Source organism: Mugil cephalus, chromosome 8 (genome assembly GCF_022458985.1).
Source record: "Mugil cephalus isolate CIBA_MC_2020 chromosome 8, CIBA_Mcephalus_1.1, whole genome shotgun sequence".
Classification (NCBI taxonomy): Eukaryota; Metazoa; Chordata; class Actinopteri; order Mugiliformes; family Mugilidae; genus Mugil; species Mugil cephalus.
Genome location: NC_061777.1, coordinates 3236578 through 3258775, shown reverse-complemented (window position 1 = coordinate 3258775; position 22198 = coordinate 3236578). Strand labels below are relative to the sequence as shown.

The 22198-nt window shown below is 42.0% G+C and overlaps 1 protein-coding gene and 1 long non-coding RNA gene across 2 annotated transcripts; one reads left to right on the top strand and one right to left on the bottom strand.

The window, feature by feature from the left end:
• Positions 1 to 615: 615 nt before the first annotated feature.
• LOC125011917 lies at positions 616 to 2525 on the bottom strand. The gene is made up of 2 exons (XR_007113232.1): positions 2063 to 2525; positions 616 to 789 (listed from the first exon to the last, which is right to left on the bottom strand). It is a non-coding gene; the product is annotated as an uncharacterized LOC125011917 (long non-coding RNA).
• Positions 2526 to 2823: 298 nt separating this feature from the next.
• On the top strand, positions 2824 to 21885 carry fbxw8 (F-box and WD repeat domain containing 8). The gene is made up of 11 exons (XM_047591423.1): positions 2824 to 3411; positions 3490 to 3594; positions 5549 to 5713; positions 5818 to 5906; positions 7260 to 7417; positions 8426 to 8622; positions 9423 to 9644; positions 15579 to 15709; positions 19825 to 19998; positions 21172 to 21288; positions 21547 to 21885. Exons 1-11 carry the CDS (start codon positions 2968 to 2970, stop codon positions 21710 to 21712), a joined length of 1968 nt encoding a protein of 655 aa, XP_047447379.1. The 5' UTR covers positions 2824 to 2967; the 3' UTR covers positions 21713 to 21885.
• Positions 21886 to 22198: the final 313 nt, after the last annotated feature.

Sequence of the window (22198 nt, the reverse complement as noted above, 5' to 3'; positions counted from 1 at the left end):
TCTGAGAAAGCTTATATGAAATCCAGAGATCACAGACAGTTTATCAGCATGGCTTCCTATGCACAGGTCCTGCATTTTCTTTTTCTACCATAAAAAAGCCACTTAACACTTCACCTAAACACTGTTAGAAAACACCTATAAAAAAACATTCATTGTCATATTTTTTTTTTTTATTTTCACACTTGCAGTAGTATAGCTTATATAAAAACAAGTACAGTGCATTACAGTACGGAGCTTAAAAAAGCAGGTGTGTCTCAGTGCAGCGGTGAGGACTGCTGCACTAATTGTAGCCTGGATACAGGAGGTCTAGTAATCACTTCAGCCCCGTTGTCATCGACGCAGTCACACCGTGGGAGGCGAAAATTCAGAAGGCGTACCATTAGTAAGGTTTTCCCTCCGCTGCTGTACCAGGGGAGGATTACATCACCGCTTTGGAAATGGGATGACAGAATGCAGTGGGGGTGGGAGGGGGCAGGACGGGCCGTTATGAAACTGCCGCTACTCCGTCCATCGGGCCCGAGTAAGTCTTCATGACGCACCGACTTTTTTTTTTTTTTTTTTTTTTTAAGTCAGAGACAGTTCCGACCTTGAAACATATAATTAACCCGCTTCCTCTTTTGTTTTTTTTGTTTGTTTTTTTGTGTGTGTTTTTTCTTTCTTTTCTTTTTACTCATTGTGCGCAGTTTTTTCCGGGAGCGCATCCATCCTCCCACTGTCTCACATCCGCTTCAAGTGCAAAAAGATGCGACTCTGCAGCTTTTCCTCATTCACCATCTTAAAGGCACCATCCTAGAATGACACAGAGACACATGCATTGTAATTAAATGTGTGTACAAAACTTATTCAGTGTCCATTAGTTTTCATTTCTCCTGTAATATCGACGTTTTAAATATCCTAAAGGTTTATTTTTGCGTTTTTTTGCTGCAAATTTCCACACTGTGGCACAAGTGAAGGATCATCATATTTTTTGAGGAAAAATAAATGAAACCTACATATTTCATAAAGCAAACTGCATCAACACTATTCCAACATCCCTCAGATCTGAATGAATGTCATCCAAATACTTGGTTTGACCAGACTTTTAACTACACTCATATGAGCTGCCTGTTTCGTCAGATTCGAGTGATAAAAGTTCAATTTGGCTTCGTGTGTGTGTTTAGTAGCGAATAAATGACTCAAATAAGCAGCCACTAGTGTGAAAGATAAGACTGACTGCGTGATAGTTTACAGACCAAGTAGGTGGCGTCAAATGTCAATTAATAGAACACTTTCCATTATTTTAATGAGTTATGTTTTTTTTTCTCCTTTGACTTTTTGCCCTGTGTGTTTTTTGTTTTTTTTCTCTCTCCCCCAAAGCCACCATATTGGGGTGTGGAAATATTTTTCTAACCAATTATCAAAAACACTTAGGCAGTTTCTGAAACTTCAAGATTTCCCCTGAGGCTAACACGTTAGTCTCACTCTCACTAATAGGCCACAGTTCAAGGCAGCTAAGTGTCGCAAAGGTTCTTCAATAAAATACATGCGATAAAAGCGCACAGTAGCACGGAAATAAATGTAATTCCTAGCAGGGAAAATAGCAGTATTTTAAACAGTGAACAAGTAAACAACAGTGCAAATGCCATCCAAGTTTGTATTACTCGTTTATATAATTAGACCCGCGAGAGGATCTAATCCAATCTAAAAATTACATAGAAGACTGTAGTTTTTTCAATTAAACTGTTACTCCTAATAACATTTATTCCTAATTTGTAATCCAGTGTTTTACACTAACCTCACCGATGTGAAGCATCAAATTCTGCAAAGTCAACTTCTCTTACGGCACAAAACGGTTTGGAATTTCATTTTTTTAAAAGGATGTTTTGTTAAATGTAAACATCCTCCTAATTTGCCTGTTCTTCTTGCAAATGGAGGAAAAACGTGGTCCCGTCCCGCTTCAAATCAAACTGGACTGAAAATGAGTTTGAACCCCCCGATTTAAAACATCTTCCTCGTGAGAAGCAGCAGGTCATTGAACTAAACACCAGCCACGCGGCTCCGGCTTGTGACGTCGTTCGCTCACCTGTTGCTGGTGTCGCAGCCTCGCGCCCTACAGGTGTCGCTTCGCGACGAATAGCACGAGCGCGGTGAGGCGCACCGCCATGCGCAGGAAGCCTTTGAAGTTGCCCCTCGCGCCCACCGCCACCGAAGCCCCCGCGCCCCCGCAGCCGAGGCCGACCTCCCCGTCCCCCTCACCGGCCCCGGCCCCGGCCCCGGCCCCGGCCGTCCAGCTCTTCTCCAGGTGGTCCCCGATCCTCCGCAGCCGCGACGCGAGCAGCTGAGCCGCGGAGCACGGCGAGAGTCTGCGGCCGCTGCAGGTGGAGTCTCCCGGCCTCAGCAGGGGCTGGTCTATCGGCAGCCAGCACATCTCTGACAGAGCGAGCAGTCTCCTCACTTTAAGTCTTGAGGATATATGACCCTCCTTCTCCTCTCTCTCCAAACCTTAATTGTCGCCCCCCTCCCTCCCCTCGTACTGTATTATTCATCACAGTGTCACATGGTGATGGGGTTTACATCATCTTTTCCCAAAAGAGAGATACAATGGTTAACTCTTGAATCTCTTTTGTTGTGGTGGTGGTGGTGTTCTGGGACACTGTGTTCTCATGCATTTATTTAAAAACATTACAATCTCACACATAATTAGTGCAATAGTAGCATTTAGTCTTAAATGTATTATGCGCTGTGGCCATGCATGAAAACCCGATTATTATCTCCGAGGGTCCGCGTGCCACAATAAAACTGCGGAATTAAAAACCGTGCGGAACTTTTGCGCAGCTCTGCGTCGCGCTCCGGACTGTTTATAGAGAAGGACCGGTGCTTTTGTTCTGTCGCCACCGAGTTAAAGCGCCTCTCCCTGGTTTACATGGCGAACAAATCCCACTTCTCGAAGCTTTAAAGCCACTTTTTTGTCAACAATGACAGAGAAACATGGCGGAAAACGAGCTTGTTGCGTTCAGGGAACGTTGGAAACGAGAGTTAACCACTAAGACAGAAGAGAAGCCAGCCGTTTGTGCGTCTTCCTCCTCCCGGGATGCCTCCACACAGGCAAGAAAAGAGCGAAGTCTCAACACTCGTTCAGGAGCAGACGACGCGGATTGTGCTGAGGATGGAGGGCGCGTTGGGGGAGGAAGAGGGGATGCAGAGACTGAGGATCAGCCGGAGTATGTGTCCATTGCGCGCAGTTTGCTGGACGGGAGGACCAGTCCCCTGCTGGACAGGATACAGGAGGAGAGGACCAGGAGGAAGAGGCTGTATCAGAGCATGACCAGCGCCTGCAGCGCGTCCCTGCAGCAGAAACAGCAACAGCAGCAGCAGCCTCAGAGAAAGGTCAAGAAGGAAGAGGAGCTGGTGGATCAGCTGATTCAGGATCTGGTAGGAAGATGATGATGATGCATGGTCAGAATCAGAATCAGAACCAGAATCGGTGTTTAATGTGTGTTTCTTTTGCAGAATGAAGTCAATGACATTCCCTTCTTTGACATCGAGTTGCCATACGAGTTAGCCTTGAAGATATTCCAGTACCTCAACTGTACTGAACTGGGCCGCTGTGCCCAGGTAAGTATATCTGTGTTGTATATCAAATTTAATATGCTTTATTTAAAAAGGAAGTTGTAGCCTTACAGCAGCATTACTCCACAGCTTCACAGTAGAAACAACAAGCAGTCCATACATAAGAATAAATAGATAGTTAGTGACGGGTATTGGCAAGGACTTCATGATACAATACATTATTGCAATATTATGATTTGCAATATATTGCAATATTCTACACAGTTCACTGAGAAATTTTAGGTGCCGCTTAAAATACAAATTGTATATATATATATGTCAGATGACAGTGATAATTCATTGGACAAATTGAGTGAAAAAACAATATTAATCCAAATGATCCATTTCCATTTTATTGCACTTGTACAGAAAAAGTGGTGGTGGATGTGTTGAAGCTGTTCACAATCGACCAAAAACATGACTTTTTCTTTTAAAATCAATATTAGGAAATTTAAAATCGATCTTGTATCAAAAGAAAAAAGTACAGATTAGAGATAAAACAATTGCACACCTGAGATACAAACTACAGATTGTTAAAAAGACCTCCTGAACCTCTCCGTCTTATTTTGGACGGATGAGTCTTTTCTCACTGTGTGAAAACCGAAAACCTCCGAGGCTCTAATGGAGATGATGACATTCATTTTCCTTGGCATCCTTCCTCCTGCCACCTGCTCCGCTCCTTCCCGGAGGTGACACCAGTCAGGCTGCGAGCTTTTTTTTTTTTTTTTAATGAGATTCTCATAGAAATTAACAAAGTACTTGCAAACAGCGGCCAAATGCTGATTAAAATATAACAGGGGCCACATACCACTTCCATACCTCTCCATCATCTGTAACAGGTGACACAGTAATACAACAGTCTGCACTGTGTCTTAGCCTCAGGAAGATTCTGGTGTTCAGCATTAGTTTCAAAGAGCTGAGGGAGCTGTGTTTTCATTTGGAGGCTGTGGTTTGTAGTAGTGTTGAATTTGATTGTGTACATTATACACCACCGGTCAAAAGTTTTAGACCAGCATCAGTTTCCTCTGGTCTAGTTGGTCAGAGCTTCATCCTACAGCAACATAATGACACAAAACTTAAGTCCAAGCTCTACCAGAACTACCTCAGGATAAAAACTAGATGACATTAAACTGGAAATATTTCAAATAAAAGAAGAAAGAAATATTGGAGTGTTCTAAAACGTTTAACCAGTAGTGCATGTTTCCACCAAACTACATTTTAATAAACACAAAGGAGAATTTAATGCAGAATTTAACTTAATGTGCGAGGAAACATTGGTTTTTGGTACCAAATGTTTTGGCCGTGCACTTTTCACAATATTTTCACACAGGTTGTGAACATACAGATGGTTTCATTTACAAATATAGATATAATGGCCTTCTGACAAACGTTTGGAACTGTAGGTTTCAGTAAAGATCTCTCAGACACGAGGAAATGGTTCATTTGGGATTAATACACAATTTGCAGCAAAACGGTGCAGGTTTATTTTGAAAGATTTTCTCTCATCCTGCATCATTGTAAGTATTTGTTGGCTTCAAACTACAATCAATTGTTTATTTGTGCAACCTTTGAGGAAATCTTTTTTTTTCACAAGCTGAAAAATGTGTTGCAGACTGATGAAGGTGGTTTTTATTGTGGTTTTAAGGGGAAGGATTAAAATGAAAACAGTCCGGTTGTTTGTGCAGATCTTTTATGAAGACTCTGACAAAAACCTGAGCAGTTGCGGTCACCTTGGACTCCCCCCTCTCCCCTCCCCCCCATCGACATGCTGAGTTGCTCAGAGCAGCTTTAGCATCGTACCTGACTTAATTTGGAACCGATTAGTAAATTACATCTTCCGCGGCAACACGTGAGTCCATTTGGCAGGCGGCCGGGCGCGTTGTTTAAGGCCAAATAAGTGATGTAAGCTCTTAATGAATGCTGATGCAATGCGCCGCTGCACCGTCCCGTCTCCTCCCAGGTGAGCAGGGCGTGGAGAGTCCTCGCAGAGGACGGCGTTCTGTGGTTCAGGATGTGCACGAGGGAGGGTTACCACCAGGATGCCAGCGTGTCCGACTCCCCCTGCTGGAAGAGCACGCTGCGCGACTGCCGCAACTCGCTCAAAAACGTGCGCTTCAACTGGAAGGTGGGCTTCAGCCGATTTTACTTCACTGACGTGGTGAAAATAAAACACCTGTGTGAGAGCTGGTCGAAGATTTATCACCTGAATGAGATTTTTTTTCTCTCTAGAATCGAGTGGGAGCCATCAGCCAGCTGCAGTTCGAGCTGGGGAAGGTGTTGTGTGACGTCAGCTCCTGCGACAGCTTCGTTTTAGCCGGGTGAGTTTCAAGGACGTGTGATGGTGTGTGTGTTAATCTCCGTGGACGCGCCCTCATTTTATCCTTCGTGTTTGTCGCTCTTTATCTTCTCATAAAAGTCTGAATATGAAAATGTGCAACCCTGATTTATTTGGCTCAGACTTTAATTACTACTACACACCAATCAGGCATAACATTATCATAATATTGTGTAGGTCTCCCTTGTTGCCTCTGAGACTCGTCAGAGTGGACATGGGCCTTCTGAGGGTGTCCTGTGTGTGTCTGGTATCAGGATGTTTATTAGTGAGGGACTTTGTGGACTCTGTGGGTTGAGGGGAGGAGCCTCAGAGAGAATTTGGAGGCCAGGTCAACACTTTGTGCTGTTCTTCGTGTTTGTTTTTTTGAGTTGTGCCTAAAGCATTTTTGTGTGTGTGTCTGTGTCATAGCTACAGGGCGGGGGTCTCTGTTCTGCTACATGTCTAAGTAACATCCACAAAAGTCCAAAAGATGTTATTCACTTCTCCTGTCGGCGGTCATAATGTTGTGGCTGATTGTTTTAGTGGGGTAAAGATCTAACTGTAAATACTGTAAATGAATGGCAGCTGCTACCTCATTATAAAACATAGGTATTTAAATTTATTTCCATTATTTCTGGACATCGTCACATTGTCTCGTAACATCTGAAGTGGGACGAGCACGTGAGCAGCAGCTCAGATGAACCGAACCTTTAACTGAGCTGAGACAGTGATAGACTGCGAGGGACCTCAGGGGCCCGATAAAGACACAAATAGACGTGCGCCGTCTCCAGGGAGCGTCCTGATTAGATTCCCCTCAGTCCCGCCGCGTCCCACTGGAGAAGACGGTGTGTTTGTGTATTTTCAGACGTTTGACACACTGTGCAAATGGCAGCAAAACAGTCCAGGCATGAAATAAAGTCTCAGATCCTTCTTTTTGTCATGTCACTGCGCTAAACACATTCACAACGTCAATATTTTCCCCTTATTGGTATTTTAAAGGGTAATACAGCAAAGTGAAAGTACTTGAAGGATCAATGGCAGTTAAGGGTGATTCAGTTGCAGCAGCAGGATCGAATTAGAGGCAGTGGAATGAGATTAGACTCTTAAGAAACGGTCTCATTACGGCCGGACCTGCTGAGGATTACAGAGATGTGCCGTCAAACTCTGCTGCACGTAAATGTGGATGGAAAGTTTGGATTATTCTACAATATTTACTCATCATCCCAGTAAAATAGTCCGTCCTTAGTCAATCTACTGCATTAATTCCTCTCTCGACCAGTAGAAAATGTTGTGAATACATGATTATGTTTAAAAAAAAAAAAACTAATTCATCCTCCTCCTCCTCATGTCTCTTCAGGTACACGTCTGGGGATGTGAGGCTGTGGGACACGCTGCACTGGGACTCGGCCTCCTCGTACCTGAAGGTGAACGGTCTGTCTGCGAACACGGAGCCGAGGCCTCACGTCAGTCACGTCCAGGTCAACAGCTCGGTGGCTGCTGCTGCATATGAAGACGGTGAGCGGAAACTGTGAGCACCTCGCACCCATCAATCAGTCAAACTTTATTTATAGAGCAGTTTTCATACAAAAGATGCAGCGCAAGTGTTTTACATAAAAAAAAATAAATAAATAAAACAGACACAAGAGACCACACACATGCAAACACACACACACATGCAGATTTTAAAACACTGAGGGAACACTCACACTCAACACTTTGAAGAGATGAAAATAACTGTTTAAATTCTAATTATAATTTGGTAATTACCTAAAGCATAAAAATAAATAAAATTCAACAAATGACTAAAAGATAAGTAAAATTCAGTTAAAAGTCAGACTAAAAAATATAAAATGATAAAATAAATAAAATTCAGTAAATAATCAGACTAAAAGGTAAATAAAATTCGGTTAAAAGCCAGACTAAAAAAGATAATAAAAATAATAAAAACTAAGTAAATTTCAGTTAAAAGTCAGACTTAAAAATGATGATTAAATAAATAAAATTCAAAAAATAACCAGACTAAAAGGTAAACAAAAGTCAGTTAACAGCCAGACTATAAAAGATTAAAAAAGAAAGTAAAATTCAGTTAAAAGTCAGACTTAAAAAATATAAAATGATAAAATAAATAAAATTCAGTTATAAACCAGACTAAAAAAAAGATGTAAATAATAAAAAATAAGTAAAATTCAGTTTAAAGTCAGACTTTAAAAATATAAATGATAAAATAAATAAACTTCAGTTAAAAGCCAGACTAAAAAAAAGATTAGAAAAATACATAAAAATTAAGTAAAATTCAGTTAAAAGCCAGACTAAAAAAAAGATTAAAAAAATAAATAAAAATTAAGTAAAATTCAGTTATAAACCAGACTAAAAAAAAAAGATGTAAATAATAAAAAATAAATAAACTTCAGTTAAAAGCCGGACTATAACAGTAGGTCTTTAGTTTTCTTTTAAAACAGTCTGCATTGTGATAATGTTGCAGTAAATATACAGTTAAAGGACTTTTGTGTGTTTGTGTTGTAGGTTGTGTGGACCTGTGGAGCACAGAGACAGGCGGGGAGCCCGTCCACCACTACCAGAGCCCGGGGAGGATCCAGGCTCTGTCCCTGAGCCCTGATACCCCGGCTCTGGCGTCCGCCGCCGGATCAGACGTGCGACTCGACTGTGCCGACGACCGCGGCTACTGGAGGACGGCGTGTCGGGCTCAGCTCCCCAAGACTGTGAGTCCCACGGTTTGGTTCTACATTTGAATGAAACGCACCACGTGTGTGTTAATTAGTGATTTATTTCTGTGACCTTTTCAACTGACGTTGGCACCAAACAGAACATTTAAAGACGTCTGCTGGTTCGAGCCATGGCGGAAAAATTCAAACTCAAATTTTGTCTCATTTGTGTCTTTTGACTTTATTTAAATTTAGCAGAAACATCCACTCACAGATTAAGTATTAAAAGCTGGTTACTGAAAACCGTCCACACTTTTAACTCTGCATTGTACAACATGTACATCGATCAGCCACAACATTAAAACCACCAACAGGAGAAGTAAATAACGTTTAAACCACCTTGTGACCGTTCAGTGTTCTGCTGGGAAACTTTTGGACCTGGGATTCATTCATCTGGATTTTACTTACTTAGACCAGACCAGGCACCCCCACCCTTTACTAATGATAGCCCCCCCCCCAGCAGGATGTAGCCTGGCTTTAGGAACAACTCAAAAAAAAAACATGAAAAACAGCGCAAGTTGTTGACAGGGCGTCCAAATTGCATCTGTTGGATGATCCACAGGCCCCCCCACCCATGACATCCTCTTTCCAGACACCACAGGATGCCCTCAGAAGTCCCACGTCTATTCTCTAATGAGTCACAACTGTTTTGGAAGGAGACCTACACTATAATAGGTCATAATGTTATGGCTGATCGGTGATAAACTGAAAACACATTCACACACACACCGTGTACAGAGCTTCGTGCCGATGCCGTGTGAGTGAACGGTGCCTTGTTGCCTTCTCTGTGATGGCAGGTGGAGAGTGTGGCGCTGGTGCCGGGCCGAGGGCGGCAGCAGCAGCCGCTGGCGGCTCTGGCGGCAGGAGACGGCGTCTACCTGCTGGATCCCGGAGACGAGCAGCCGCGCAGCCTCCACTCGGTCTACGGGCATCCGGTCACCTGCCTGGACGCCTCCGACTCGCTCGTCGCGTTCGGGGTGAAGAGCTCGGGCTGGGCCATGCACGACGGAGGCAACAAGGTGGGGGTTTTTTTTTTTCTGCAGGACTGAAAACATGTTGCTTATTATAACTTATTATAGCAACATGTCATGAAGTTATCCGCTGCACGACGCAGTCTGATTATGACCTAATATCGTGTAGGTCTTCAAAACAGTTGTGACTCATCAGAGAACGGACATGGGTCTCCTGAGGAAGGTGGTGTCTGGTAACAGGGTATGAGTTGGAGGGAGGGGTCTCTATGGTGGATCAGCCCACAGATACCTGATCAGTTTGGGATCTAGTGAATTTGGAGGCCAGGTCAACACGTTGACCTGTTCTTCATGTTTTTTGTGTGTGTGTCAGGCTGCATCCTGCTGGGGTGCGTCATTGCTATAGGATGGGGGTACCTGGCCTGGTCTAGATGGGTGGTACATGTCTAACTAACATTCACATGAATGGATCCCAGCAGAACACTGAATCGTCACCAGATGGTTTAAATGTTATTTTCGTCTCCTGTCAGCGGTCATAATGTTGTGGCTGATCAGCGTGCGTAGCTCTTTAGAAGCAATGCTATTTTTTAATATCGTTTATTCTACACGTTGGCACCAGTTCACATGTTCTCATAACAGTCGTCTGGTCCATTATGAGCCGGCGCATTGAGAAAGCAGCGTCTGCGCGTTAATGGAAGTGATGGAGCCGTATCAAAGTTTCCACCTGTGAAAGACGAGCACGATGAAAGAAAACCTTGAATGTTGACCAAGCCGAGCCTCGAAAAGTCTGCAGCTGTTTTGTTTTTATTTTATTTTTTTTTTACGACGCGCTGCAGCTTCTCGACTTCTTACTAATTGAAACGAAAAGGTTTCCATTAAAGCGGAACGAGGTCGCGTGCGCTCTCAACAGGTGCGTGATGAAAAAAATGGCACAAGGTAAATGGCTTCGGTGGAACTGGCTGAGGGACGGGGGGGGGGACAAAGGTTCTGGCGTCGGGCCATCATCAGTTTAATGACTGGTGTGTAGCTGGAGCACCCGTCTCCTCTGGCCTCCTGGATGAAGTCTGCTTCCTCCCTTTGAAATGCGGAGCACACTTTTTATTATTGATCTGAATTTTGGATGTTTTGCAAACACTGTTTGTTCACGTGTAGAAGGTTAATCTGAGTCTCCTGGTGGTGTGATCGCTAATACTCCGTGTCCCATCAGGTTAGACCCCGTCGGTCCCATTAGGAATGAATGTCATGTACCTGTAGGGGATTTGTTGATAGTAACTCACTTTAATAGCAACAAACTCTCACTGGGCTCTGCTCTTAATTACTACATGAGGCTCGTTTCTTGGGCTACGTCTGTTTGCTTCTAATAATACTGTGTTTCCAAGAGCCACTAATTGACTCTTGAGCTTTCACTTAGAAAGGACAAAGAGCCATGAGACAAAACATCAACTAATCCGCCGCCAAGACTTTTTTATTGAGTCGCTTTAAATCAGACTCAAGATTCTTTTTATTCAGGAAGATGTTTGCTGCAGAGCAAATGTTCGTGCACGTTCAATCTGTTTGCGACTTGACAGGATTTTGGCAAAAGCTGCTGCGCTGACATCATCCCTGCCGTCATTCAGCCGCAGCGCTAAAGCACCACATAGTGGACCGAGCAGAGACCCGCAGGGAGGTTTTAACCGGCGCTGTGGTGGAAGTAAAACGAAAACCTGCACTGACACCGAGTAGATGTTGTTTCATTTAACCTGATGTGCAATTAAAACGAAATACGACTAAAATAGGCTCAAAGGTTTTTATATATTATGTGGTATTTTCTGAAGCTTTTTTAGTGGAGTCAATTTTTCAAATTTCTTTTTAAATATTTAATTTAGAACTGAGATGATTTGTAGGTATTTTAAATATCGAGTAACATTAAAGTCTTAGATAGACTTTAATGATCCGTGAGGGAAGTTGTTTGATTACAGGGAGCTCAGTTTCACGTACAATAAATAGGGAAATATAGTTGGAAGTTAGTTGAAATCTAATAATAAATAAATAAAATACCATAGTATAAGCAAAAATATATATACGATTTGCATATGTACAAATATATGAGAAATAAAAGTAAATATATACAAATATAAATGTAGTGAAATTTATAAATATATGAGATTTGGCTCCATTTTGTATTTTATTAAATTATCTCTGGGTTTATTTTTCTTCATTTATTAACATTTACAGACAATATGATCAACTGGCAAATGAGAAATATAGAGTCTCAGTAAATGGTGTAAATAATCATTAGTAATAATCATTAGTTGCAGAAGAATTGAAGATAATCTTTGTTTATTGTGGCCAGTTCATTTTCTACAGTTTTAGCATGTGTACACAAGTGTACCTAATAAACTGGCAAGTGGGTGTAGATTTAATTCCTACAATTAATATGTTTTGTTGTAAATAGGTCAGCTCTGAATCTGACACTCAAGTTTTAGGCGTTCTGACATTTCCTGTGAAATTAGCTTTTCTTTTTCCTAAAACTTTAACAAATCTGGAAAAACAAAAATAATAATAAATCTCATTTCATTTTAGATTTGATTCATTTTTCTTGCAATGCAGAGACACATCAAGTTTTTCATATATGTATATATATAGATCGATAACATTAACACACCATTGCGGAACCAGTGAAAGTTCCTCTAAAAAACACCCCCATAATTGTGCATGAAATGGTTTGTTCCTGTAAAATTCCCGGCGGCGCCTCTGACCCTGATCTTGACTCGCTCCTATTTAAATTATGCCTCTTACTAATTAAAACTTTTCCAAACTGCGTGAGCCCTGTCACCGTTGTCGCGCTTCTATCTGCAGATTCATCTCCAACAGACGGCTCAGCCCGACATATGCTTCATTAAAACCTGTTGAGATGCACGGAGGTGGAATCCGTCATCTCGCACCTTTTTATCACACAAAGGAGCCAAACTTTTTTTTTTTTTTTCTTAATTTACAGCTTTTTGACTCAGATGAACTCAACCGCGTGTTAATTTGACTCAGTTGTGTTGAGACGGTGCTTTCTGATGGTTATATTCAGGGTTTTGTTGTTGGTGTCTGTAGTGGATGTGTATATATATGTGTGTATATATGTGTGTGTGGTCGAAGCCAGTTTCCAGACTCTCGTTACCACTTGGCTTCTTCCTGCCCGTGGACCCTGTGACGACCCAGGCATCCACCCAACCACAGCTCCTCGTGGCTCTGAATGCAGCACAGTCTGGCAAACTGTCCAGATCTACCAGAGAGCACGAGCACGGACAGGAAAACCTGTAATCTGCTCACAGCCTGAGGTTCAGAGGGCCGGCTGGGTGGGTGCATGGTTTCAGATATGAAGGGGTGGGTCCCTGAACAGGTACAAATATAACTATAAGCTTTATCAAAAAAATGTTTGTGGAGAACTCGGACTCTTGCAGCGATGCAAATACAGTAAAGGACTGGATTCGGGATTAAACTCTAAAATAATTGCCTGTAAATGATGCAGGCTCCTCCTCTGCCTTTTAGCTTGTTTTTGAACAAGGAACAAGGATCTGGTCCAGTTTGTTCGTCTCTGTTTGTCCACATGGTGTCTAAACCTTATGCAGCCGTGAATTCATGTTTGTTTTAGATACTGGTGTAAGAATAGAATGGAATATCTTTTCTTATCATTGCAGAACACAGGTTGTACAGTGCAACAAGACTGAGACTGTGTTCACAGCAGGAACTGAGTTAAAGTAGAAATGTGTCTGTGTGAGACGGGGGAGTCATAGTCTGTGTAGTGAGCCTGTAGTCTGCTGGTTTTTAGTCAAACCACTCATGTCTGCTGGTGACGTCTGCTCCGAGGAGCATTAATGAAAGTGGAGTAAAGTGGATTCTTCTGTTGACGTGAAAAACTTCCCGTCTTGATTTCCCCTCAGCCTATGTGGTACAACCAAAAAATGTATATCACCATATTTTAAGTCTTACGGTATCATGGTATATTACGGTATTTATTTTCATGCATCATGTTCACAGCATTTTCTACTGAAAAAAGTTAAATGTCATCGAGATGAAATGATGAAACAGTCCCATTTATGGTTTAAATTATTTTGACGTATTTATTCATTTTTAACCTGCTGTTTGTGATGTCAATAGCAGCGCGACTGGCTACTGTAATGGTTGTAGTCTGCGTGCAACATTTTTTTTCTCATTCATAAAAAGCTAAAATTGGGGACATTTTCAGGGACAAGTCATCCAAAACATGGACTGTCCCCAGAAATCAGGGACGTCCAGTCACCCTAAGAAAGAAAAACCCAAACAACTGACATGGCACCTTATTATTTACGTCTTCTCGTTCTGCTGCTTCATTTTTCAGACCTTTCCATCTTCACCTCACAGTGACACCGTGCGTGTTTAGAAGCGTTACATTGAAAATGATCCAGTATATTAAAATTTCATATCATAACGGAATAAAACACACATTGGCCAACGATCCAGACGACACCAACATTATAGTTTTTCTGCAGGTTCTGCAAAAAAAAAGAAAGAAAGAAAGAAAGAAAAAAGCACGGAGTAATTACATTAAGGTCCCGCCAGAAGCCAAACATTAGAGTTTTTCTTTTGTCTGTAAACCTCTGGAGCTCCAGCGAGTGCATTAACCTAACAACTCCCGTGTAGCCGCGCTCCATTATTCCCCCTGAAAACACGCTGCCGCTCCCTCGTAACGGCCACAATGTGATCACAAAGCATCTCCTCCGCCTCCCTCCGAGCCCTCAGCGTCTCGGCTTCACTGGGCAGATTCAATAAAAGTATATTCCCGTATCTGCAGTGATTCATTGAGAACAGGAGGCTGAACCTCATTTCGTGACCCCCCCTCCCTCTCGCCATCCCCCTTCCTCTCCCTCCTCTTCCTCTTTCTCAATTCGACGCCCTCCTCTCTTCCGCCGTCCAAATCCTATCAAGCTGTCATTTCAAAGGCTGCTGTGATTTGGGCTTTGCCCCGGGGTGGTGCACAATTAAAGCTGCGTTGGCCCAAATAAGGGATGCTTGTTAAAAAAAAAAAAAAAAAACTACTACTGGCAGCTCCTCAAGGCTTACATCATTGAAACTTCCTTATCTCTGCTGCTGTCTCTCCATCACTCTCTCTTTTCTTTACTACCTTTTGGCTGCCTCCCTTTCCCTCCCTCCCTCGGTTTCATTTCTTTGTCGTTTTAATTATTCAATGTCAATTTTGCCTGGCGGTCATCCTGTTTTTGTTCGGCCTCGTTTGGATGAGAAAACACCAGCCGCTAATAGCCCAATTAGACCGGCTCCAGATGACATCATTGCAACATGCACGGAGAAAGTTTACTGCAGCCGCCGAGACACAGGCTGAGCATCGCACACTGTGGACGAAGTTTGCATTTAAGTTAGTTTTTATTTTTTATTTTTTTTTAGTCTTAATGCTGCTGTGCATCTGCGTCATGTCTGCAGTCTGTGTAATACATTAAAGCTAAGAGCTAAACCAAATTAAGGTTTATGTGCACAATTCAGAAGACACAACTTGGATGAGCTTTGTTTCAGATGTACAGGGAAATGATAGATAGATAGATAGATAGATAGATAGATAGATAGATAGATAGATAGATAGATAGATAGATAGATAGATAGATAGATAGATAGATAGATTACTTTATTCATCCTCGAAGAGAAATTAGGTACTAGGTACATGACTGATTCCAAATATATCGTAGACACAAGCTGGACACAAGATGTGCACAATGCATTTAGTGTCATTGCTTATGGGGTGGGGGGGTCTGGTCTGGTCTGGTCTGGTCTGGTCTAGGTGGGGGTTACATGTCTAAGTAACATCCACATGAATGAATCAAAGGTCCAAAAGTTTCCCAGCAGAACACTGAGTTGCCACGAGACGGTCGATGTTATTCACTTCTCCTCCTGTCAGTGGTCATAATGTTGTGGCTGATAGAGCTCGACTTGGTTTGATGTCGGTGTTTATCTCGTCCCGAATCCCAGATCCACGTCTACAGCCTGGAGACGAGCAAACCGACGGCCTGCGTCGGCAGCTCCCCGGGCGACTTCACCTGCATCAACCTGAGGGACTCGAACCTGCCTCATCTGCTGGTGTGCGGCAACAAGGACCGGAGGTAGGACGCACACTCAGTGCAGATGTAGAGCACACAAACATCAATCTAAAAAGAAAAAATGAAAAAATGTGCGTGGAAGCGGAGAACAGATGCTGTGAGGAGACAATGCTCTGCTCAGTTTGTGCGTTATTAACACTTCACTGACTGCGCGTTGCCTCGATAAATGAAGCTTCCAGATGCTTCGAGGAAAAGAAAGAGGCTTTGAGATGTTTTGTTCCTCCGGTGCCTGGATGATGCTGTAGTAGATTCTGTCCAGCCTCAACCAAACACACACACACACACACACACACACACACGTCGCTAACCTGGCTCTCCGGTTGAGGAAAAAGAAGACACATAAAAGAGCCATTCTGCACTTGTTAGCGGCGCCGCGGCGCATGAGCTGGCAGCGGAGGAAGAGTCCCTGGCGTGTCTTCGTCCAAAGCTGCCCCCGCTGCTTCTATTCAGCACCAAATCCATTTGGCTGTTAAGTAGTTGGCTTCCAGCGAAAGACACACCGCATCGCATTGTTTGGGCTCAGGATTTTTTCGTTACTTAGAAATAAGAAAACAAGAAAAAGACGTCTTGTCAAGCGCCAGAAAAAAAAGAGCTCAAATAATTCAACAGCAGCATTTAGAAAAGAAGAATTCGTTGCTTTATTTCTTTTCGGCTTTTTGAGCAGATTCTACCCAGAAACGCACACACACAAACACACACAGGAGCTTGGCTCTTCCACTTTGGCCCCAGCTGATGCTGAACACAGTCGAGGACAAATGGAAGTGGTGGGGGGGGGACTGAGGGACAGTCGGTGGCAGTCTTGGCCCCTCGACAGGGTGGCGTGAGGCCAAAGCCTAATGCTTCCCTTCTTTTTGTCCAAATGAGTTTCGTCCCCTCGTTTTTTTGTTTTTTTTGTTGAGTTCCAAGGAGCGAACGAGGGTCCAGATAAAGGGCGTCTGGAAAGAGGCCACATCTGTGAAAACAGGGAACAATGTGGGCAAAAGAGAAGAGTTGGAGGCGGAAATAACGAGTGTCGTACCTGTGGCTCAGATCAGACAAAAACTTTTACGTGAAGATGTGAATCGAAAGTAATGCAAGACATAGAAATATAATCCAGTGCAATATTAGTAGTAGAACATAGGTCTGGGCGGTATGAAAACGTATATCATGGTTGTTTTTCAAAATTCTGACTTTATCGAGGTATATTACCGTATTTTTTTCCGTGCATAATCACGTTCACAACATTTTCTACAGGTTGAGAGAGGAATTAATGCAGTAGATTGACTAAGGATGGAATATTTTACTGTGATGATGAGTGAATGTTGTAGAATAATCCCACACCTGTGTTAGCGCTGCTGCTGACGTGGAAATCCAGGGACATTTACAGCTCGGAGATAAAAATTAATAAATAAATAAATAAAAGTTATCAAGATGAAATGAATAAACAAGGACAATTACAGTTTCATTTATTTTGACGTATTTATCCATATTTAAACATATTTAAACATATTTAAACTGTTATGTCTGTGATGTCAAAAGCAGTGAAACTGGTACCGTAATTATTGTAATCTATGTGCAACGTATTTTTCTCTCATTCATCAAAAGCTAAAATTGGAGACAGTATCGGGGACAGCATTAGCCGGGGGACAGGTCATCCAAAATGGGGACTGTCCCCCAGAAATCAAGGACTCCTGGTCACCCTTAAAAAATTTGGATTTATGTGTAAGCTGGACGTGTACATTTTTGTAAATTTTACTTCTTTATTTTACTTATTTTTTATTTTTATGTCCTGTTCATTTTTTATTTAACTCGCGACGACTTGGACAAACTAATTTCCCTGCAGGGATCAATTAAGTGAATGTTGAATGTCGCCTGTGAGCAGGTGTCAGCGGGTGAATTTCTGAGTGATGTGGTGTTTGTTAAGTTTCAGGGCTTTTCCAAAAATAATCCTTAAACGCATGAAGCACGACTGCACCTCTTCGCTTTGATTCCAGTATCCCCTGCCAATTTTAAACCTGTCTAATAAACGACAACAACAACATATATACACCGATCAGCCACAACATTAAAACCACCGACATGTCAAGTAAATAACATTGACACAACGTGTGGCAATTCAGTGTTCTGCTGGGAAACTTTTGAACCTGGCATTCATTCATATGTCTGGATTACTTAGACATGCACCCACCTAGACCAGACCAGACACCCCCCACCCCATAGCAATGACACACCTTGATGGCAGCATGACAAACACACAAGAACAAGTTTGGAACAACTCAAACAAAACAAAACAAAACATGAAAAACAGCACAAGATTTGGAGTTACTGAATAATTCACTAGATCCTAAACTGATACAGTACCATTCTCTGATGAGTCACAACTGTTTTAGAGGCACAATTTTAGGCAGGTGGTCATAATGTTATGGCTGATCTGGGTGTCGTCATAATGAGAATTTTACAGTTAATTGTTAATTCAAGACAACAAAGAAGAGCATGAGTGTGGTGTCCAAATCACACAGAACCCCCTCCTCCTCCTCCTCCTCCTCCTCAGGGTGTAATGATTAATGTCTTCTCGTAGCTTCAGGAGGACGGGAGTTATCAGAGCCTCTCCCACACTTCTCTTATTAGGCAGAGCTCTCTGTCCTTGATTAATGAAGACGAGCCTTTCCAGCGACAGTTCACTGAAGACAGAGCCGCCCCCGGCATTAGATTTATGGCTCCCCGCGTCCTGCCAGCAGTGTTCAGCCCTCATCCTTTAAACGTGCGCTTCCGTCACGTAACGCCACTAAACGCACCGCGGACAACAGGTCCACGGTGCCCATTTAGCCATTTAAGTCTGATTCTTTAAAAAAAAAAGAAAGAAGTTGTAGAAGGGGAAGTGAAATCCGTCCGTGTCCCCAAAGTGAATTTGATTATGGTAATGAAGTCTTGGAAGGAGGCTGAGTCTGGATGGAGTATTGTCCTGGACGCTTTCAGCTGCAATAAAGCCACAGTGACAACAGATGGAGCTCAGCGTCCCGGGGGCTCGTGTTGCTGATCAAACCCACCGGGCACAAATCCTATCCTGCTCTTTTTTTTTTTATCATCACTGGCATGTTAAAATGATTAATAATAATAATCACTGCAGGTATAATTACCACGAAAGCTCATTTTAACAACTTGTTTCAAATCACCGTTTATGAGACGCTCAGAAGAAAACAAAACGTCCAGAATCACACAAATTACAGAGGCAGGATGACTTACACCGATCAGCCATAACATTATGACCAGTGACAGTAAATAAGAAGTAGTAAGTGTGACAGTTCAATGTTCTATTAAGTGTATTGGTGTGGATGCACCCACCCCACAGCGATGACACGTGATGCATTAGGAGGGCGGTCATAATGTTATGCCGGATCGGTGTAATTGCATTCACAGTGAAAAGGATCAGATGTTTATTGAAGCGTCCTATAGATACATATATGACTGTTTTTAACTTTTCTTTTCTCGCCATAGTGAAAGAAAATCTATCACCTATTATCAGTCTTTATTTGTTTTGTTTTTTTTTTCATTTTTTCATTATTTTTTCAGCCTCTTGATTTTCCATAATCTAAATTTTGCTATTCAGCTTTTGTACCGTATCTGTTGTTTCAAGCCTCCTTAACATAACACCAGCTCCATTAATCCTTGTTGTTGGATTCCTGCCATTTCCTTCATGTTATTTTTTAATTATTTTATTTTATTTTTTCCTGGTTTGTTGAAATAAAGAGACTCTTGTCCAGATGAAGCTGGAGCACGTGACCGTTTTGCGACGCTGCATCTCCTCCGGTCCGTGTTTGTCTTCGGTCTCCTGGCTGTGATGTTGGATGAAAAGTTTCTCGTGCTGCTCTTGTGCTTTCTTCAGAGAGCGACGGAGAATAGTGTCCTCTTGTCTGGACATGAATGCGCTCTTTGACAAACTGAACTCTCTTGTGGCGTGAGATCTCTCTCCGCCTCTGTGAGCAGGAAGCGAAATCTAAAATGCTTCGCTGGACGTGACTGATGCTATTGTTACTGACTCCAGAGTTTACGTTCGTTCTTTAAAGCGTTGTGTATTGTATGAGAGTGAAGATCGTATGTGTTGTAAAAGCCTGATGTTACTCTTCTGTCCTGTGATGCAGGGTGAGGGTCTTTGACCTCAGAGCCGGCTCCTCCGTGGCGTCCCTGTACGCCCACCACCTGGGGGTCACCTCTGTGCAGGCGGACGACTGGAAGATCGTCAGCGGTGGAGGCGAAGGGCTGGTGTGTGTGTGGGAGATGAGGATGGGAGCTAAACTGTGGGAGATGCACAACAGGTGGGATTTATTTATTTCCTTATTTATTCCTTAGAGACACTAATTCATGCTTTTAACACCTGTAGAATCGATTACTGTAACTCCAGAACTCAGCTGCACGAGTTCTGACCAGACAAACATTTCACCGATTTTCAAATCTCTGCACTGATCACATGTCGGCTTCAGGATGGATTTTAAGATCCTCTGAATGGTTTTTAAAGCTCTTAATGGTGTTGGTCCTGATTATTTATCTGATTTAACATATGAGTCCTCTAGAAGTATCAGATCTTTTTAATTATGTTAAACTTATTAAAAGTTTTAACCAAAACATACGGTGACTCCTTTTACCACTATGTCGTTTGTGGAATAATCTGCCTGACAATAGAACATGTGGACATTTTTAAAAGCAAACTAAAGACCGACCTTTTAAGTCTCTTTCAACTGAGGTTTATTTAACTTTTAGTCTGATTATTAATTATTATTTTAATTTATTTTATTTTTTAACTAATTTTAACTTATTTTATCATTTTTACCTTTTTGTTGTGGCTTTTAATTGATTTTTATTCATTTATATTCTTTAGGTAATTACAAAATTATAATTACAATTATTTTTATTTATTTTATTTTATTTTTTAACTAATTTTTAACTTATTTTTTCATTTTTACCTTTTTGTTGTGGCTATTAATTGAGTTTTAATTTTTTTAATATTCTTTAGGTAATTACAATATTAGAATTATAATTTATGGTTATTTTTATCTCTTTAGTGTGTCTTCAACTTCAAAGTGGTGTGTGTGGTTGTCCGTCCACGCTTTGTGTGTGTCTTTACATACGTGTGTGGCCTCTTGTGTCTATTGTTTTTATGTAAAGAACTTTGAGCTGCATTTTTTGTAATAGAAGTATAAATAAATAAAGTTCTGTTGGTTGATTGGTTGGTTGATTGGTTGGTTGATTAGTTGGTTGTTGGATTGGTTGGCTGTTTCATTGACTGATTGCTTGATTGATAGGTTGGTTGGTTGATTGACTGATTGGTCAATTGATTGGTTGGTTGAATGAGATGATGCAGTGCAGGTTTATGCCTGACACTAAGCTGAATTTACTCCTTTTTGGAATCACAGATTCTTAATTTAACATAAAAACGCTGTAAAATGTCTGTGTCTAATGTTGGAGGTGCTCTCCCTCCGTCTTTGCTGCAGACATCCTGTCAGACACGTTCGCTTCAACACCAGCACCCTGGTCACGGCCAACATCCCCGATGACAAGGTGCCGCGGGGGGCATGCATCACGGACGACGACCTGACAGCTCATCGCAGGTCATCATCTCCCCCCCCACGCTCTGTACACACACATCTCATTTATAGTTTATACAAGTTTATGTGACACGTACTCTGGTCCTGTCTGTGCCTGAGGTTTTCTCAAAGTAAATTCAGCTGTGTAAGATTCTGTCAAAAGTACTTTTTTAGGAATTCATAAATCAAATATGATTTATACACACCATCATTTTTCTAAAAAAGGATAAAAAAAAAAAACCTGTTGCTGTTCCTGATGATATAAATGTTATTGCCCTTCAGGCACAGGGGAGTCATCTGCCACTACGACTTCTCTGAGGACGCCATGTCCCAGGATCACGTCCTGCCCATCTGCAGGTCCGACTACACCGAGTCCTACGGCTACAACTACAATATCGGCCTGGCCGTTCCGTACGACCGGCTGTCTGGCTCCCACCCGTCCCACTGACGGAGGTGGGAGCTGAACTCTATCAGTTTGATTCTCCAAACTATATCGTTTTTGGAAACGTGATATATTAATGTAATCATTGCAGAGCTGTTTTAAATTAAGCCACTAAGCTTGTAAACTATTACTGTCCTGGATTTGGTCACAGTTATTAAAAAAATGTCATATTTCTATCACCTGATCATCTGTTTATTCAGTATCTCACACAAAGGCAGCTGGAGCTGTTTCAGATTTGGTAAAGAAAAGGAAAAAAAAAGTGTTTAAAAAGAAAGACAACTGGACTTGTAGAGTTTCTTGAAGACATTTCACCCGTAGACTGTGTAAAGATGGACGGTGGAGCTGCTTCTTAAAGGTGAAGCCAAAGCAAGCAGAGCTCCCCCTGGTTGCAGTATAGCTCATAAGCTCCGCTCCTTCATGTAAAAACACTAATATATTCGTCAATAATATTTTAGGTAGTCAATATAATACTGATGCATATCCAAGTGTCAT

Excerpts from the sequence above, each read along its gene's own strand:
- fbxw8 (XM_047591423.1), top strand. The coding sequence starts at position 2,968 with ATGGCGGAAAACGAGCTTGTTGCGTTCAGGGAACGTTGGAAACGAGAG. Across the intron at positions 3,595-5,548 it reads AACTGGGCCGCTGTGCCCAG|GTGAGCAGGGCGTGGAGAGT; the intron begins GTAAGTATATCT and ends GTCTCCTCCCAG. Across the intron at positions 7,418-8,425 it reads TGCTGCTGCATATGAAGACG|GTTGTGTGGACCTGTGGAGC; the intron begins GTGAGCGGAAAC and ends TTTGTGTTGTAG.